This window comes from Sturnira hondurensis, unplaced genomic scaffold (genome assembly GCF_014824575.4).
Source record: "Sturnira hondurensis isolate 20B ecotype Veracruz unplaced genomic scaffold, ASM1482457v3 Scaffold0015596, whole genome shotgun sequence".
Classification (NCBI taxonomy): Eukaryota; Metazoa; Chordata; class Mammalia; order Chiroptera; family Phyllostomidae; genus Sturnira; species Sturnira hondurensis.
Window position 1 is genome coordinate 364,347 of NW_028088227.1, and position 19,170 is coordinate 383,516.

A 19,170-nucleotide genomic window follows, 5' to 3' on the forward strand; every position below is an offset into this window, starting at 1 on the left:
AGTTCGACGACCACGGAGTTAAGGAAGAAATATTGTCCAGACTCAAGTGCTGAGACAAAGAAATAAGGACCAAATGAAAGAACAGATCAAAACTCCAGAAAAAATAGCTAAGTGATGAAGAGCTAGACAACCTATCAGATGCAGAGTTCAGAACACTGGTAAGCAGGATGCCCACAGAAATGGTTGAGTGCAGTCACAAAATGAAGGAAGAAGTGAAGGCTATATAGAAAGTGAAAAATATGCAGAAAAATATGCAGGAAACCAACAGTGATGGGAAGGGAACCAGGATTCAAATCAACGATTTGGAGCAGAAGGAAGAAATAAACATTCAACTGGAATGGAATGAAGAAACAAGAATTCAAAACAATGAGAAGAGGCTGAGGAACCTCTGGGACAACTTTAAAAATTCCAACATGTGAATCATAGGGGTGCCAGAAGGAGAAGAGGAAGACCAAAAAATTGAAAACTTATTTGAAAAATTAATAAAGCAAAACTTCCCCAATCTGGCCAAGGAAATAGACATGCAAGTCCAGGAAGCTCAGGCCCAAAGAAGTTGGACCCAAGGAGGAACACACCAAGGCACATCATCATTAAGTTACCCAAGATTAAATATAAAGTGACAATCCTAAAAGCAGGAAGGGGAAAGGAGACAGTCACCTACAAAGGAGTAACTGTAAGGCTATCAGCTGATTTCTCAAAAGAAATCTTATTGCCTAATAAGGGGCTGGAAAGGAGTATTCAGAGTCATGAAAGGCAAGGACCTACATCCAAGATTGCTCTGTCCAGCAAAGCTTTCATTTAAAATGGAAGGGCAGATAAAGTGCTTCCCAAATAAGATAAAGTTAAAAGAGTTCACCATCACCAAGCCCTTATTATATAAAGTGTTAAAGGGACTTATCTAACAAAAAGAAAATGATAAAAAATATGAACAGTAAAATGACAACAAACTAACAACTATCAACAAGTGAACCTAAAAAACAAACAAACAACTGAACTCAGCACACAACTACAATAAGAACAGAACCACCGAAATGGAGATCGCATGGAGGGATCTATCAGTGGGGAGGGAGAGAATGGGGAAAAGGTACGGGAATAAGAAGCACAAATGGTAGGTACAAAATAGACGGGGGAGGTTAAGAATAGTATGGGGAATGGAGAAGCCAAAGAACTTATATGTATGACCCATGGACATGAACTAAGGTGGGGGAACACTGGAGAAAGGGGGGTGCAGGGAGGAGGGGAATAAAGAGAAAAAAATCTGGCAACTGAAACATCATAATCAATAAAATATACTTTAAAAGATTAATTCAAGAAAGGAATGTGTTTGTAGGCATTCATTATGCACAAGGGCCATTGACAGGTGCTATGCACTGAACTGTGTGCCCCCAAATTTATATGTTGAAGTCCTAACGCTCAGCTTGAGGACACGCACCCCAAAGGTACTCCGGTTTGATTTCGTCTCTCTCTTGCAGCTGGTCTGGAGGGACTTGGGCAAGAACTTCACACTGTGTGGGAAAAAGTCACTTTTGTGCCCAAGACATGAAAGACACAAAAGCAGAATATAAGCCCCAAGAACACTTACAGAAGGCTCCCCTGCATGTTTCGAACTTCTGAAATTGATACGCAAGGAGGCCTCGAACCAGCCATAAACACAACAGTGGGGAAACGCCACCTGCTCGCAAAGCTCCTGATCTAAGCAAGGATGGAACTCGGCAGAACTTTCTGAGGGAAGAGCATTTCCCAGAAAGGTGAGGGTGGACCCTGGGAGGGGTGGATAGAGCAGTGAGGACTGCCAGCTGCTGATAAGAAATGATACAATAGTCTAGAAAACGATGATGATGATGAAGTATCTCTTTGGCCTAATAGAATCCCGCCTTTTCAGGGACCATGTAGGAACCCTCCCCTGACCTCTGAGGCATCAGGCCAGCGGTTTCCCAGGCAGACAGACCCCTGGGGAGGGTACAGAGCCTCACCTTCAGGATCGGAGCCAGGAAGACAGAGATCCCAGTCAGGAGGAAGACAATGGTGCCCGTGACCCTCTGTTCCCTGGTGGAGAAGAGCACATAGTCAGGTAGACTGGGAGATCATTACAGCCCTCTGGCCCTTTGTGGGCACATCAAGGTTATGTCCAAGGCCCTGGCCTCTGCCTTATTCCCCCATTCCAGAGAGTAGGCCCACTGCCCAGGGCCCAGCTGACAGGCACACTAGAAGACAAGGAGCCCCAGAGAGGTGAGGGCATTTTGAAGGGGTGTTTGGGAGATTGTCCAGCGTAGTGACTGATATTGGGGGTGCTCGAGCCAGACTGAGTTAGGCGGCTTTGCCACTTACTAGTTGTGTGGCATCACCTCAGTAGAAGAGAGGTGGGTTGCTATGAGGATGAAATGGGATATAAAGTGCTTATTATTTCTGCCCTTTGACCGTAATGAGATCCCACGTCTGTAGGCCATGACTAAGGAGGATTCAGGGGAAGAGGGCCTGGCTGCTGTCAGAGCAGGTACAAGGGGTGAGAGAGCAGGTGGGTTTCCCCATGTGCCCAGGTCCAGACAGGATGCGGGTGGGAGCTGGAGGTGCTGGGGCAGATTGCTCAGGCCCAGCCATCTGGGGCTCAGGGGTCCTGGAGGGGGTCCCTGCCCTGACCGGAGAAGTCTCGCTTGGGGCAGGCTGGGCAAGTCAGATCTCCTGAGGCACTGGGGAGAAGCGCTGAGGACAGCCACCTCTGAGAATGCCAGTGCCTGGTGTGAGCTCACCATGGAGGCCCTAAGAAGCGGGAGATGTGCTTCTCTGAAACAGATCAGGAACCTGACATGGGCGTGAAAGGAACAGAGGTGACAGACCACGGGCCACGGCCTAGGAGTGGGAATGTCCTGGAAGGCTTTCTGGAGGAATGGAGATGGAGTGGGACCCAAACCCACAGGAGGGCTTTGGGGGACAGTGGGGACAGGGCATCTTAAAGAGGAGACAACAGGACAGGTCAGAAGTGGCCTGTGGGCTAGTGAGTGGCCTCTACATTATGATGAGAGCTGAGAGTGTGTATATGGGCCATGGTGGTGTGTTGCTTGGAATCTATTAAGAAAAAAACACACCACTTAAAACTGAATTGTCGCCTCCCTCCTCCTTCTTCCCTCCCTTCAGGAACATCACTCCTACCCATGTCGCTCCTGGACTGTCCCAGCGGGGGCCCGTCACTCAAATACCTTGATGGTAAGAAAAATCTGCTTCCCCCCTCAAACTGACCACTCCTGCTCAGGTGGTCCCCAGGCCTGGACCCCCACCTACCTCACCCCCAGGAATTGGGGCTGCTCCCCTGGGGCACTGGTCTCCGTTTCCATCTTGAGGCTGTCGATGTGGGCGATGGAGATGACCGTGGCCGCCACGTACCAGGGGAGCCCCATGAAGGAGCACAGGGCCATAAGGATGCCCACCCAGAACAGGTCCAGATGGTAGCCAGCAGCCTTCTGCAGGGACAGCAGGAGAGGGGGAGCTGTCTAGGAGCCTGGTGCTGACCATCTGTTGGGATGGGGTGGGTTAGACAGGAATTTTCCCAAAGTGGCCATTTCGTGGAACCCGTGGAAGGCCCAGGGCTCCCCTTGACCTTCTAGAGGGAACCCTGAGGGGGCTGCCATCTTGAAGTGCTCCAGTCTTACCAACCCCAGGGTTTGGTGAGCCAGGAAAGGGACACATGTGAGTGAGGAGAGGGGTTCAGACTGGGAATCGGCCTGGGCTTGGGTCCTGAGAAAGAAGGGCTCCGCACTGTGGCGCTGCATCTCTGCAGTTCCAGCATGGGGCCCGGGCTGGGACAGCGGTTCGCAACCTTGCTCATCTCATGGCACACATACCTAAGTACTAAAATTCTGTGGCACACCAAAAAATACATGATAGTTTTTGCCAATCTGACCAAAAAATAGGTATAATTTTGATTCATTCACACTGGGTAGCTATTGTTGTGTTGACTATTGTCATTTTTTAATTTGACAATCTAAGGGAAAAGTGGTCAGTGCCCCTGACTAGTCAGGTATTGCATGTTTTAAAAATTCTTGCAGAACACCTGTTGGAAATTGCTGCCCTAAATCCAACCTAGAGTGGTCCAGATTGGGATGGGGGAGAGGGTACCCCAAATCTCAGACACAGAGGTAGGGCGGGGAGTTGCAGGGATGAGGAGAGCTAAGGATGTTCCTCTTCCTCATGGTTCTGGGTCAAAATGCCTGTGTTAGGATCTGCGCAGACTTCCAAGTCCACTGTCAGGGGCACAGAGCCAGAGAAGCTCTTTGGGGGAAGCAAGGTGCCCCGTGGCTAGCCCTGTACTTGGTCCTCCTGGTCTTTCGATCAGGTCACCCTGGCCCTAGTGGCCTCGTTGCATCTAGAGGTCACATTTCTCCCACATACCAGAACTCCTGTCTTCTGGCCTCATATTTTGCTTTTTAAGTGGCCTAGAATTTTGATAGACGCACCATCTGCCTGCTTCATTCCTTCTGACTTTGTGGGAATAAAGAGGTTGCGCCCCCACTGCTAGCACCAGCCTTACCCTCAGCTTATTTTCCTTCCGGTTGACGATGACAGCCGTGATCTGCTGGTCCATGAATATCAGGATGGTCACCAGCAGGGCGGGCAGGATGCTCGCTGGGTACACCCACCACGGATTCTTCCCAAAGGGGGCCACGAACCAGCCTCGGTCTGGCCGTGTGGGCTGAGTGGAGTAGACAGAGAAGGCCCTTTCCTCTCTCCCTCATCCCAGTGCACTCGCCACCCAGGGCCCCCTCTCCCCGCCTTCCTGCAGGTCTTCCACCTGGAGTCCTTTTTGAGTGCAATCTTTTCCCTTACAGACATTGGCACCTGCAACTTGAAAACAAAGAGACCCCAAGAGGGACAGACTTGGGAAGGACCCCCCCAAGTCTTCAGAGCAAAGGGGGTTATTCGTGGCAGCTGCCTGAGACTGGAAAGGAAACAGGAGGAGCACAGAGAGCGTGGGGAAGGAGCTTGCAGTCATCACGTAATTGCAAACTAAAAAGGAGCAGAAATAAGGCTCAACAGGCAAGAAGAAAGAATCTGATGGGCACAGTGCCTGATGCCACTGCCTCTCCTTGGAGTCATCTGTCTGGGGAGCCCCACAGGATTGTCTGTGAAAACACTGAACATCAATTCAGACTCAGGTATTGAGACATAAGGGATTATCCATGCAGGAGCTGGCCTGAAGTTTGTCTTTTGTTTCATTTAAGAGGTACTTTAATTTTCTAGGCCAACACTAGTTTTCTGAGATATGATTAATCTCCTTAGGAGAACCCTGAAGTAATATTGTGAAGGTCAAGGCCTCAAAGGCAGGAAGGGCCAGTTCTAGAACCTGTGCCTCTCAGCCTGGTGTAGATGGGAGGGGGTGTTCCTTGGGAGAGGCAGGAGGACTGGGACCACACTTTGAAAATCACTGTCCTAAGGGGTCATTTTCACCAGAACCCAGGTGGCTCAGCTCTCAGGCTGCCAGGGGTCAGGGAATGGAAGACCTTCAAGTGGAAATCAAGGGGCTCCACCTAGATTCCAGCACCTTGCCCACTCTGGCTGCACAGTGTAGTTTCACTGTGAATATGGCCCTAACCCAACATCTCAAAGGACCACGCCCTGAGAGGCTGTTCCACACAGGAAGGGTAGCACATGCACGGAGAACCCACACAGTCTCAGCACTGAGAGCACATGACAGGGCTGAGAGCACGTGAAGAGGGGGAAGGACCTGCAACTGGTGGGCAGCAGAGCTAACACCCAGAGCAAACCTTGATAACACTGGGCACGTGCAGCTTGGGGGTTTCCAGACCGAAACAGGCATCGATTCCACAGAATAACAGGATGGAGAAGACGATGGAGAAGTCAGCCACGAGGGCTCGGACCTGTGGAAAGACAGCAAGTGAGCAAACTACCCACCCATCTGTGGGCAGACCCAATCCTCAGGCAGCAAAGAGGAGAATGAGTAAGAGCACTTTCCGTGGGTTTGCTCTGCACTTTCAAGGTACATAATCAAATCTCTTTCCACTGACTTTTGCCAGCATCTCCCCTCCTCCACCATGGGAGGCCTGGCTCGCTGCCACACCCTCCCCACCGCACCCTCTCCGCCACCTTCCTCCCGGGCAACCCCTTCCATCCTGTGACGGCTCCCTTTCATCTGCACAGTGTCAAAGCTGAGAACACGCATATTCTCTTTGTAAACATGTGTCCTTCGTGTTTGACCTATAAGTTGATTCTAAAAGTTGAGAGTCAATAACAGCTTTGTATTATAATGATCATGTAAAACACTGGTCACACAGAACCGAGCAGTGTGCTAGTTTTCACTTGCTTTCCTGCAATATTCTGAGCACCCAGATCAACACATTAAGTTAGACCATATGAATTTGCCATTTTTTTGTAGATCAAAACAGTCAAATACACAGCAGGTCCTCAAATAACATCATTTAGTTCAACACTGTTTTGTTATCGTGCTGATGAGGGGGGAAATATCTGTTCCTGGCCACTGTCTGCATGGAGTTGGAACGGTCTCCCCGTCTCCAGGGGTTTGCTCCAGGGACTCCGATTTCCTCCACATCCCGAAGACGCACGTGAGGTGCATGGGTGTGTCTGCACCGTCCCAGTCCGCATGTGCGGGTGTGTGGTGCACCCGGAGATGGAAGGGCATCCTGTCCAGGGTGGGGCCTGCCTGCACCCTCAGCGGCTGGGATCAGCTCCAGCCACCCGCTGCCCTGAACTGGAATAAGCTGGTTGGAAAATAATTTATTTGTTTTTATTACTCTTTCTTAAATGTATCTATAGTGTGCATTTATTTTAATGCTTAATGTTGTTATATGGGCTTTGAGTCTCTAGTTAGAAGTTTGGCGATATTTTTGTGACCAGAAGTAAGCCGTAGGAACTTAACTCTTGTTTATAACAATTGGGCTACTGTAAGATTAGTTTTCTTATATGTTATTTTGTCTAAAGCCACAGCTTCCAAGAACCTATCAATGAATGACACTGAGGACTTACTGTAGTAGGCAATTTACATGGTCCAACGGAACATCAAGATGGATATAATAAATAGCTGTGAGCTTCCTCCTACTTTAAGAAATGTTAATGTACCTGCTCTGTCAGCGCCTCTACTACCATCCAGTGGCATCCGGTCCTTGCTCTCTAGACAGACCCACTGGTCTGGATTGAGAGTCATCCTTCCTGTGAATGTCTTCATACTTTTACTAAATATGTATATAATGCTAAACTAAATATGGCATTGTTTTTCACGTTTTAAAATTTTTTATAGATGGTATCATATTCTTTGTAATCTGCAATTTACCATATTTTGCCGTGTATCATGCACGCTCGCGTATAATGTGCACCCATGTTTTTGGCCCAAACTTTCAGGAAAAAACTTTCATTTTAATTGTTTAACTCAATTCTTTGTTTATTTATATTTAGAAACAAAGCCGATTATTGTATTCTAGGGTATTGTTTTGCATACAAATAGTGTTACTGCTTTCTAGAGTTGCTTTTAACACATAAGAATAAATAAAAGAATGAAAAACATTTATATAGATACAAAATTAGTACTACCCACGTATAATGTACATCCTTATTTTTCCCTCAAATATTTGGGCAAAAAGGTGCACATGGCAAAATACAGACACTTTTATTTGCTCAGCCCCGTGTTTGTGACATTTCTTCTTGGATAGATGCAGTCTATGAGAATGCACTGCACCTGAATGTCAGTATGATTGTTTTACGTTGTTTCTTATTTTCCTGTCAGTAGATACATTTAGATCGTTCCCATTGTTTTCCCCCCAGAATCAATGCTTCTATGAACTTCTCCTACACACGTGAGCTTCTCTGGGGTGCGGACCTGGAGAAGGGCCAGGTGGAAGACCCTATCTGTCGTCAGCCCCATCAGGGAGTGCCCGCTGTTCTCCTCACTGAATGGACCTGCTTACTCTCCCACCCGTCGCTTTTCGTCTCCAACACTGGGAATCCCAAGCCTTTTACATTTTTACCAATCCGATGGGTGTGAAATGGCCTCATTCTTCTTTGCAACACTGAATTCCAGGAGGCAACAGAGCAGTTTGCCAATAGTTTGAGAGTGGGGGGAGATGGGGGGAGAATTTCATGCCACATGAAGTACATTTCGTCCTTCAGGAAAAAGACATTCTCAGATGCAGTCACTGCTCTACAATTTTTACGTGAGAGGTGACTTAGGGATATAATCTGAGTGGAAGTCGGAAAGAAGGAAGAGAATGTGTCTTGAAGATGCATTTGTGGTGCGAGCACACTATTTTTTTACTCAGTTTATATAGTGTGAATCTCCTTAAGCAGCCTTTTATTATTTAACCTTTATGAAACATGGGGAAAAGTCCAATTATTCAGACCAAAGATGATGACAATGATGAAGATGATTAGGAGTAGCAGCAGTAATATCTATCTGAAATGGCTTTAGGAGAGTGCTCATGAGGTTTATGGTGGAAGAGAGTTGCTAAATTCTTTCTGGGTGCCCCTCCCCAAAGCACAGCTATTACTCACGTATGCAAGTGCTGTTTTGAGTAATTATGTTTTATTCGGGCCACAGAACAGAAAATAAAATTAAAACTAGCAGTTAGCATTTCAAAAGCATTAAAAAATCAAGTATCTAGGAATACATCTAATAAAAAATGTTCAAGACCTCAAGACCAAAACTTGTAAAACATCATGGAAAGACAGAAGACCTCAATAAACAGTGAGGTACATATACCATGTTCATGGATCAGGTGACTCAGAACTTGAAAGGTGTCAGTTTTTCCCAAATTGACATTCAGGGTCAATATAACCTTTTAAAATTTCCAACAACTTTTTATTTTGGTGAAATTAACGTGATTGCAAAACTTATGTGGAAATGCCAAAGGCCAAGGCGTTATTGAAAAAGAAGGACAAAGAGAGAGAGGTTGGTATAAGATATACAGACTTCATATAAGCCATAGACATGAACTTGTGATATTGACACACAAATAAACCAATGAAATAGAATAAAGAACCTAGATATAGACCCTCATCGTTTGTGAAATTTAATATATGTCAAAGCATTGTATAGCAGTGGGAGAAAGAATGGTCTTTTTTTAGGAAAAAAAGTTATGGCCGGCTGGTGTGACTCAGTGGATTGAGTGTGGTCCTGCGAACCAAAGGGTGGCTGGTTTGTTTCCCAGTCAATTCAGGGCACATGCCTGGGTTGTGGGCCAGGTCCCCAGTAGGGGGCGTGTGAGAGGCAACCACACATCGATGTTTCTCTTCCTTCCTTCTCTTTAAAAATAAATAAATAAAATATTTTTATGAAAAGTTCTAGAACAACTATCTATACAAAAAACAAAGAAATACCATCTCATATTGTATGCCAAAAGCAATTCTTATAGATTGTGTATCTAACATGAAAGGAAAACAATAAAGCTTTTAAAAGATAATATAAGAGAATATCTTCTGTCGAATATTTTCTTTGAGGAAAATTTTGATATACTAGATTACAGTAAAACTAAGAATTTCTATTAATAAAAAGATACCATTAAGAAAGTTAAAAAGAGTAGGAAAAGATATTTGTATCATATCAAGAAAATTAAAATTTAAAAAACACAAGGATTTACTACTACACAAAAAGGGTAAAAATAAAAGTATGACAATAGCACTAACTGTTGTCAAGGGTACTGACAACAAAGGTACCCAGTTCCTTCCGTACTGTGAGTGGGTCAGAATCCTCTCGGGAAGATACTGCAAATGGCTGACTACAGGTCCCCTCCTAACTGCAAAGTGAGCTTACCTTGGTAGGGAAATAGCGGCTGAATTTGAACTTTTTCAGGGTCAGGGTCATGGAGTACGTCCCGAAGAAAAGGATGAAGGACATGAGTGCCAGGTCTGGGATGAACTGGCAGGAATTCCCGAGCAGGCGCCCACCGTAGTTCAGACATTCCTTCTTGCTCAGCAGGGACCAGTCCAGCGCTGTGAGGTTAAGGGGGTTGTACTTGAAGACCAAGCACAGGAGAGAAAGGGTCAGGCCTGGCGGGTCAGCTCTGGCCTCCCCTGCAGTACTCAGGCAGTCTGCATGACCTTCCGGCTCTCTCAGGGCCCCCAGCCCTTCTGCCCCACGGAATCCAGCAACAGAATGATGCTCCTGGGGACAGGCTGCATTAACGAATGACCCGCAGGAGGCTCCCCTGGAAGATTAGAAGCTGGGACGTGTTTTTTCACTGTGTGCTAGGATGCACTGCTGTGCTAGCATGAAGGCCTTGGCCCAGCTCAGTTAATCAATCAACCATGAGGTCCTGTCAGCACCTCCTTCCTGGAGTGTCTCACTCCTACCCTCTCCTTCCCTATCCCTACACACATCCTTTACATATTGGGGCTCACCCCACCCCATCAGACCCTTCTTGGGTCAGGTGCTTTAGTCACTTGCCCTTTTGGTGCCCCAGAAGCCTAAAGTCCAGAGCACACACAATTGTATACATACATATATATACACACACACATACATGCATACACACAGAGGAATATACTCATGTATTATAAATATTTTTGTATATTCCTGTACACATATATTCATATATACAGGGTCCAGCACAAATAACACTTCTTTTTTACTACAAAATCATAAGCATGTAATCTGTAACATAACACAATCACACTGAAGCATACTGTATGACATTTTAGGTGAAATGTTCAAATTAAAACTATAAATTATCACACCCATATGATTACCCTACCAACCACACTCAAGCAGGCGTTACTTCTGCTGGACCCTGTATACACATATATATGTTCCTAAGTATATATTCATTTATGTTTATTCATATAGATTCTTATGTTTTAAGTATAACAAAAAGAGAGTAATTTATCATAAAATTTAATATATATTAAAATTTAACATGTAAATGTTCAGGAACCTACATAGTGAAGTAAACAGGTACTTGCAACCATAACGGATGTTTGGGTTAACATCCATGATGGTATTTTGGTAGAAGTGTGTTAGTTTGACATAATGACAGTCCCCAGTGAATCATGCCTCCCTGTGTCCACATTCCTTTGCAATGTGACACTGACAGTTCTCCCATCAAAAGGTGAAGTCTATTTCTCCACTCCTTTGAGTCTGGGCTCCCATGAGCCGACTGAGACCCATAGAAAGGGGCAGAAGTGGCTTTGGGCAGGTTCTAAGCCGAGGCATTCGAGGAGCCTTACAGTGTCTGCTCTCACCCTCCTGGAACCCTGAGGCCACCGTGCTGTGAGAAAGCTCTGGGTCGGAGAAAACCACAGGAAAGAGAGGCCCAGCCATCTGCTGAAGGTCAAGGTATCCCTCAGTCAGATTAGCGATTAAAAACGCCCCCTGTAGCTCTGGCTGGTGTAGCTCAGTGGATTGAGTGTGGGCCTATGAACCAAAGGATCGAGGTTCGATTCCCAGTCAGGGCACATGCTTAGGTTTCAGGCCAGGCCAGTAGGGGGTGTGCGAGAGGCAACCACACAGTAATGTTTCTCTCCCTCTCTTTCTCCCTCTCTTCCCCTCTGTCTAAAAATAAATAAAATCTTAAAAAAAAAATGTCCCCTGCAGGGTAGCATGCCTCTACTGCCTCCCTGGTCTGGCTCAACATCTCTCTGCCAGCTTAGCTCTTGTGGTTTCCCTGTGCAATCCCCACCCTCACATTGTCTCAGCCCAGTCTCCACTCACTGCCCTGAAACAGCTCTGTGCTTTTCCTCTGTGCCCTCCTGTCTATGCTTATCCCTCAGTCTGTACTTCTCCATGGAACCAACTTTCTCCGTCTTTAAGACCAGACTGCATTCCAGTTTCTCCATGAGGCTTTCCTCTCCAGCTTGGAGTTACCCACTTGACCTGATGACCATGGCATGCTCAGCTCGTGCTGCCCATTCCTTTCCAGGTTCATCTCCACAGACTTATCATTATACCAGCAAGTTTGAGAGCAGAGCTATTACAATTGTCCCAGTTGTTCCCCTTTGCCCCCATCCACCCAGTACCCCCATTCTCTCCAGCAATTCCTCCCTGAGTTCATGTCTATGGGTCATGTATATAAGTTCTTTGGCTTCCCCATTTCCTATACTGTTCTTAACATCTCCCTGTCTATTTTGAACTTACCAATTTGTACTTCTTAATCCCTGCACCTTTTGTCCATTCTTTCACTCCCCCCTCCTAACTGATAACTCTCCAAAGGATCTCCATATCTATGATTCTGTTTCTGTTCTGCTTGTTTGCTTAGTTTGTTTTTTAGATTCAATTGTTGAGAGTTGTGAATTTATCACCATTTCATAGTTTTGATCTTCTTTTTCTTAAATAAATACCTTTAACATTTCATATGATGATGATGAACTCCTTTAGCTTTACCTTGTCTGGGAAGCACTTTATCTGCCCTTCCATTCTAAATGTTAGCTTTGCTGGATAGAGTCATCTAGGTTGTAGGTCCTTGCTTTTCATTACTTTGAATATTCCTTGCCACTCCCTCCTTGCCTGCAAGGTTTCTTTTGAGAAATCAGCCAACAGTCTTATGGGAACTCCTTTGTAGGTAACTCTCCGCTTTTCTCTTGTTGTTTTTAAGATTCTCTCCTTATCTTTAACTTTTGGTATTTTAATTATGATGTGTCTTGGAGTGGTGTCCTGTTTGTGTCCATCTTGTTTGGGACTCTCTCTACTTCCTGGACTTGGATGTCTATTTTTTTCACCAAATTAGAAGAGGTTTTTTCATTATTTTTTCAAATACATTTTCAATTTCTAGCCCTGGCTGGTGTAGCTCAGTGGATTGAGCGCGGGCCTGTGAACCAGAGGATCGTGGTTCGATTCCCAGTCAGGGCACATGCCTGGGTTGCAGGCTGGTTCCCTGCAGGCCAACTCCCAGCAGGGGATGCACAAAAGGCAACCATACATTGATGTTTCTCTCCCTCTCCTTCCCCTCTAAAGATAAATAAATAAATAAATAAATAAATAAAAATCTTTATTAAGAATTTTTAAAAAATACATTTTCAATTTCTTGCTTTTTTTTCTCCTTCCAGCACCCTTGTGATTTGAATGATGGTACATTTGAAGTTATCCCAGAGGCTCTTTAGCCTAGCCTTGTTTTTGGATTCCTTTTTCTTCTTGTTATTCTGATTGAATGTTCCAAATCATTGATTTAAGTCTCGGCTTCATCCATTCCACTGTTGGTTCCCTGTAAATTTGTCTTTATTCCACTTGGTGTAAACTTCATCTCTACCTGGCTCTTTTTTTATGCTGCTAAAGTACCCAATGAGTTCCTTGAACATCTTAATAACCAGTGTTTTGAACTCGGCATCTGATAGATTGCTTATCTCCATTTTGTTTAGTTCCTTTTCTGGAGTTTTGTTCTGTTTTTTCATGTGGGCCATATTTCTTTGTCTCCTCATTTTGGCAGCCTCCCTGTTTCTATGGATTAGGTGGAGCTGTTTTGACTCCCTTAGTAGCCTGGCCTATTGTAGAAAAGCTCACTGTAGAAAAGTTGGATAGAACAGAGCCTTAGGTAATCACCAGGGCGGGGCTGTCCCTGTGAACCAGGTTGATGAAGATTCCAATATGGTGTTACTGCTTTGTGGCTGTGTAGGGGAGGCTCAGAAAGGGGACAATGGCTGCTGCCTAACCTCTGGAGTTTTGTCTGTGTGGAAGCTGTCCACTGGTACTCGCCCTGATGCCAGACACTTCAATTTCTCCCCTTATGCCACTGACGCCCTTCCAGCTGCTGCCCCAGTGTGGGAGCCCAGAGGGAATGAGTCTGCATACGTCCTAAGTCTGTTACAGGACATTTATGAGGAGATGCCTGAGAATCCCACAGTTTCTTCCACCATCCCAACCTCCACTGGTTTTCAAAGCCAGAACTTATGGGGACTTCACTTCCTGGCACCGGAGCCCTGGGCTGGGTGGGCTGGTGTGGTGCAGGGATCCCTTGCTCCTGAGGTATCCCTTCCTATTTTTATCCACTTGCTCAGTGTCTCCACATCTGCATCCCTTCTACCCATCCGGATGGATGTAACTTGTTTAATTCCTTGGTTGTCAGACTTCTATACAGCGCAATTTTCTGATGATTCTGTGTGATAGTTGTTTTGTATTTTAGTTGTAATTTTTGCTATAGTTGAGCAAGGAGGAGAGCTGTGTTTACCTTGGCCTCCGATTTGACGGGAAGTCCCCCAAGTCTGTTTCTTACAGGTCGTTGTAGCTCTCACAGCACACACAGCACTTGCACATAACTATTCAGATACAGGTGTTAACTGATTCCATTCGTCCTCTCTCAAAATCAGATACTGGAAAAAACCTCAGGTTAAATTGTCAACTGAGCAGTCAGCTACCTGTGTGCGGGTGACTGAAGAGACCACCTAGGGGACATGGGAGGGCCAAGAACCTCCCCCAAGGCCAACCAGGGCTACCTTTCTCCTGGTTGTGGACTTCCCACCATTGGAGTCTGAACTTTTACAGTTTTTAAAAAAGTTTTTAAATACATGTTAAATTTTATTATAAATTACTCTCCTTTTATTTCTCCTAGTAATGAGGGCCCTTGCTCATTATTATCAGGAAAAGCAGGCCAGGGTCAGGGAGCAGGGAGCATGAATCAAGTTTCGGGGCTGAGGGGTGGCACTGCTGGGTGGGAACTGGGGGTCCTGGGTAGAAAGGCAAGGAGGAAGGTAGAGAGAAGGACGGGAAACTTTGTTCACGGCGTTGTTTGTGCATCCCTACTTGTCATTCCTTACATCTGCCTCTCTTTTGTGTGTGCACATGCACATGTGATATTTATACACATGGATCTAATGGAATGAGGCAGGTTATAAAATGGGACTTTGACAGTAGATACGTAAAATAAAAATGTGCATTGACAAGGCTGCTCAGGTGACCGTGACGGGCAGCTGGGACTGTACTTGCAAGTCTGGGTTACCTTAAGATGGCCTCCGTTTCCCCACTTTTCTCACTCTCCCCACAAACGAAAGCTACCCAGTGTCTGACATAAGAGGGAAGGACTTACCAGAGAAGTGTTGGTGTTCGGTGGCAGCTGGGCTGAAGCACTGAACCCGGTTGTATTCGCTGTGGGTGAGCACAGGACATGGGGAGAGTCAGCAGCCGCTGGGCAGGCAGGCTGTGACCACTCGCTCTGGGCCCCACCCTTTCCCACCCTCCTCCAGTCCTTAGAGTCAAGGATTGGCTCCAATGTGAGGGCAGCACGTTGAACCCCCACCCCGCTTCATTCTCCTCCCTTTGTCCAGGGAAGACGAGGTGGTGGGGGAGCCCAGCCACAGCTCCGACAGACCAGTTGGGCCAGGCTAAGACAGCTCCCATCTGATGCTGAAGGACTGGCTTTAAAGGGATGCACTGCCAGGACACAAATCAATGCCTGCTGTGCCCTGTGAATCCTTACCAGCCCCTGGACCACGTCTGTGCTCTTAGACTTTAACATTTTCAAAGAACTTACTCGATGCCATGCACCACGCAAAACCCTTACACACAGCATCTGGCTAAGTCCCTACATCTGAAAGAAGTCTCCCCATTTTAAAGATGAGGTAACTGAGGCCCAGAGAAGTTAAGAACACGCCAATAGCCCAAGATCACACAGCTTGCACTTGGAGGAGCCATGATCCATCCCAGGCAGCCTGACCAGAGCCTACATTGCCCCAGCTTCACACAGTGAGCGTCATTAGGTCAGTGGGGCCTGTAAGAACTCTTTGGCTCGTTGGCTTTGATTTATTTTCTCTAATCTTCCCCTTGAGTGGAAGCTGAGGAAAATTAAACCCTCATTCCAGTCTCAGGATCCCTAAATCTAAATGGAGCGTGTGACATTCCCATCAGGGGTCATGAGAAAGGTTGAGAGGAACCCTGACCCTCTCCGTGGGGGGTGTGACCATTCATTATAAAGGCAGGCCTTGGAGGGCCACCAGCTTCCTTTTCTGCTGCTCCTGCCCAGCCTGGGGGGAGGAGAAGGGCCAAGTCCTCCTCGCCTTCCTCCTCCAGGGAAGGCTGCCTGAGCAGGACCTCTGTGACAGGTTTGGGGAGGGAGGAGGCCACAGGCCAGTCTGCTGGTGACAAATCTGAAATGTGCTGCAGGCCCCATTTAGCTCCTGCTGGCTGTGGTTAGGGACACGGAAGGAAGAAGAGGCTGTTCTTGGAGCTTCCTTCCGCCCCCAACAAGCCACCATGGGGTGAGCGTGACCCCAGGGCCCCTCTAAGCTGCCCACTTCTGGGGAAATCAGGGCTGGAAGTGGCGAAAGGATTCAGCTTTGACCCAGGTCACAGCACACACAGAAGCCCCACAACCCAGAGGTTTGTCCCAATTATCCTGAAGAAAGCTTCATTTCCTAGAAATCGGGGACATTTGCTGCCTTTCCTCACACCATGGACGAAGAGAAAGTGATGTACAGTTAACAAGGGGTAGAAAGGCGGGCAGGAAGGCTGACGCAGGACGACCCACGCAAATGCTAGAGGGTTCCCAGCTAATGCCCGGGGCTGGGGAGCTGCCTCCTGCCCGCTGCCAAGGCCGTCGCACCGGACATTCCTTTGCTGTCTTCTGCTTAGGCTTAGCCATTCTTTTACGGGGAGGAGTTCGTAGGAGCTACCTGAAAGCCACTATGAGATGAAGGGAGAAACATAACAGGGAAAATTCCAGAGAGCATCCAAGTATCACATAGTTTAAAACTCTAGTGTTTGTACATGATACTCACTTGGGTTTGAAAGCAGCCAAGTCAGTGTGGGCAGCATCCACAAATAGAATACAAATCAGTTACAACGGAAACAAGATTAAATTTTAAAAGAGTGTCTGCAGAGTGCCAGTGAGTGACAGTGTGCCAGAGGCCGGCTGGGCTTGCAGTAAAACGAGGAATGGGGAACGATTAGTAAGGAAGTGGTCCACGGACTGGGAAAGACACCCTCCTCGGTTAGTGACCCCTGCCCCCTCTCCCCACCCAGTCTCGTAAATGTCTAGAACTTTCTTTTTCATATTCTCCTGATCAAAACCAACTAGTCCTGGGTCCAGTTCCTTCATTCTCTGTGAAGAATCTAAAAATCTGATTTTACTAGGGTTAGTGGTTAATAATGCCAGTTATTAACAGGTTAATGGAGCAATAGTTCTCAAACTTAAATGTTCATCAGAATCACCCAAAAGGCTTGTTAATATGCAGCTGACCCTATCCCAGACTTTCTGATTCAGTGAGTCTGGGAGGCAGGGCCCAGGAACCTGCATTTCTAACGAGTCCCAGACAATGCTGATGCTGCTGGTTGGGGAGCCACACCTGAGAACCATGACAATAGCGTGATCCAAAAGGGTGAGGCCACAGAGGTGCCTGGGCAAGGCACCTCTGCAGGCAGAAGAATCTCACTGAGCCTGCCATTCATGCTCCTGTTTCCAGGGCACCCTTAGATTTGTCCTTTTTCCATGGACACATGATGCTCAGAATGGCTGAAGGTCCACATGGCCCCAGAATTGGGACTGCTTCTCAAAGAGAGCCAGGACGCGCACTCTCAAAAGCTTTGTTTATGGGACTATGTCTGTCCAGTGCGATGAACCCACAATCCGGAGGGTATGGGAGGGCCCCTGCGGGGCCCATGCACTAAGGCGGACTCTCCGGGGGCAGGAGGAGAAGAGCCTGCAGGGACGGGCTCCTCGATTCCCGGGCAAGCAGTCTATCCCAGCTCCAGACGAAGGACAGCTCTACCTATCACTGGATTTTAATAGAAAGTTAAAATGAATGATAGAAAGCCCTGGCTGGTGTGGCTCAGTGGACTGAGTACCGGCCGCTGAACCCAAAGGTCTCCAGTTTGATTCCCAATCAGGGCATATGCCTGGGTTGAGGGCCCGGTCCCTGGTTAGGGGCATGCCAGAGGCAACTGATGGATGTATCTCTCACAAACATAGCTGTTTCTCTCTTTCTCCCTCCCATCCCCCTCTCTAAAAATAAATTTAAAACATAAAAATATTAGTAATAGAAAAAAATGGAAAGTCTAGACTTTGCTACAAAATCGGTGCAGGGATGTAGAGCGAGGGGGTCCAACCACAACCGTACACTGTAAGAGTCAGGACATCTTTGTCTCCACAGGCCTAAAGTAGGGAGCACAGTAATAGTACAGTAAATACTTTGACTGACTTATGATGAGTGCTTTTTATGGATAGCATGATTAAGAGGCTGAACATCACACTATCTGCGTATTCCCTCCACCCGCCTCCCAAGAGTCCCGTGAGAGTGGCCGGGCAGTACTGGTGTCTCCCTCACAGCCAGGAAAACGGAGGTTTGGTGTGACCCTGGGCGGCCTCTGGACCTCAGCTGCTCTCAGTGTTTGCAGCCTGATGGTGCTCAGAAACATACAGACGGATCTCTGGCTCCTGCTCTGTAGCATTCTGGGCACTCGGGGCACATCCCACGGAAGGCTCTTTGGGACATGATTATGACCATGAAAGGGTCAGACTATGGGAAGCACTAACTTGGCGGGTGACAGTTTTTTGGTCAGAAAGGAACATTAAGGGTGGAACTAAGCATTAGCAGGTCAACTGGCTGGTTGACCTGGCTCCCTGTCCAGTACAGGGATCCTCCTTCACAGCCCCTTTGGCAGATGGACATCTTGGTAGTGCTCAAGTAGCTTGGGACACCCCCAAGGGGGCCAACACCTCTCAGGGTGGAGGCTCCACCACTGCAAGTTCTCCCCTGAATTCAGCCAGCAGGTGGCTCCCCGGTCCTCGTTCTGCCCCCTGTAGTCGCACAGGGTGGATCTGGCCTCCCCGTGACTGGGCAGCCCTCCCCTCACACCTCTCCAACATGCTCCACAACCCCAGCTTCCCAACCTCTCTTCCACTGACGTGGCTGCCAGACCTTCCTGCACCCCGGCTGCCCCTCCACCCGGGAAGTCTCCTGTCTGCAGGCGTGTTCATCCCCCGGGTGAGGTCTCACCTTACGTACTAGGGAGAGCTGACGGCATCGCACTCCCAAGAAGCCGGGAGGCCTCCCCCACAGGCATGGCCTTCCCGTCACGCCCGCACTGAGGCAAAGCAGGCCTCTTCCCTTCCTCTGTCGCATCCTTGCTCACAACCCCGGGCTCTGGGAGCCTGACCCTGATTAGAGCTAGTGTACTTTCCCCCTGCTTTTCCTCCAAGTGCTGGTTTCAAAACTCTGCAATTGCTCCCTTGGGGCAGTAGGTGCCCCTCCTGCACTCGAGTAGAGACATGTGATGGAGGGAAGTGGTGAGTGGGG

The 19,170-nt window shown here is 47.4% G+C and overlaps 1 protein-coding gene across 4 annotated transcripts in view; it reads right to left on the reverse strand.

The window, feature by feature from the left end:
* The window catches only part of SLC4A5 (solute carrier family 4 member 5), a 99,690-nt gene that overhangs the window by 13,729 nt on the left and 66,791 nt on the right, over positions 1-19,170 (reverse strand). For 3 of the 4 annotated variants that reach the window (XM_037064865.1, XM_037064864.1, XM_037064866.1), the window contains 6 exons: positions 14,967-15,025; positions 9,770-9,970; positions 5,757-5,870; positions 4,523-4,684; positions 3,277-3,455; positions 1,974-2,046 (listed from right to left, as the gene is read on the reverse strand). In XM_037064865.1, coding sequence (XP_036920760.1) covers positions 1,974-2,046; positions 3,277-3,455; positions 4,523-4,684; positions 5,757-5,870; positions 9,770-9,970; positions 14,967-15,025 — 788 coding nt within the window. The remainder of the gene's footprint in view (positions 1-1,973; positions 2,047-3,276; positions 3,456-4,522; positions 4,685-5,756; positions 5,871-9,769; positions 9,971-14,966; positions 15,026-19,170) is intronic. The other variant, XM_037064863.1, reaches the window with a different exon arrangement.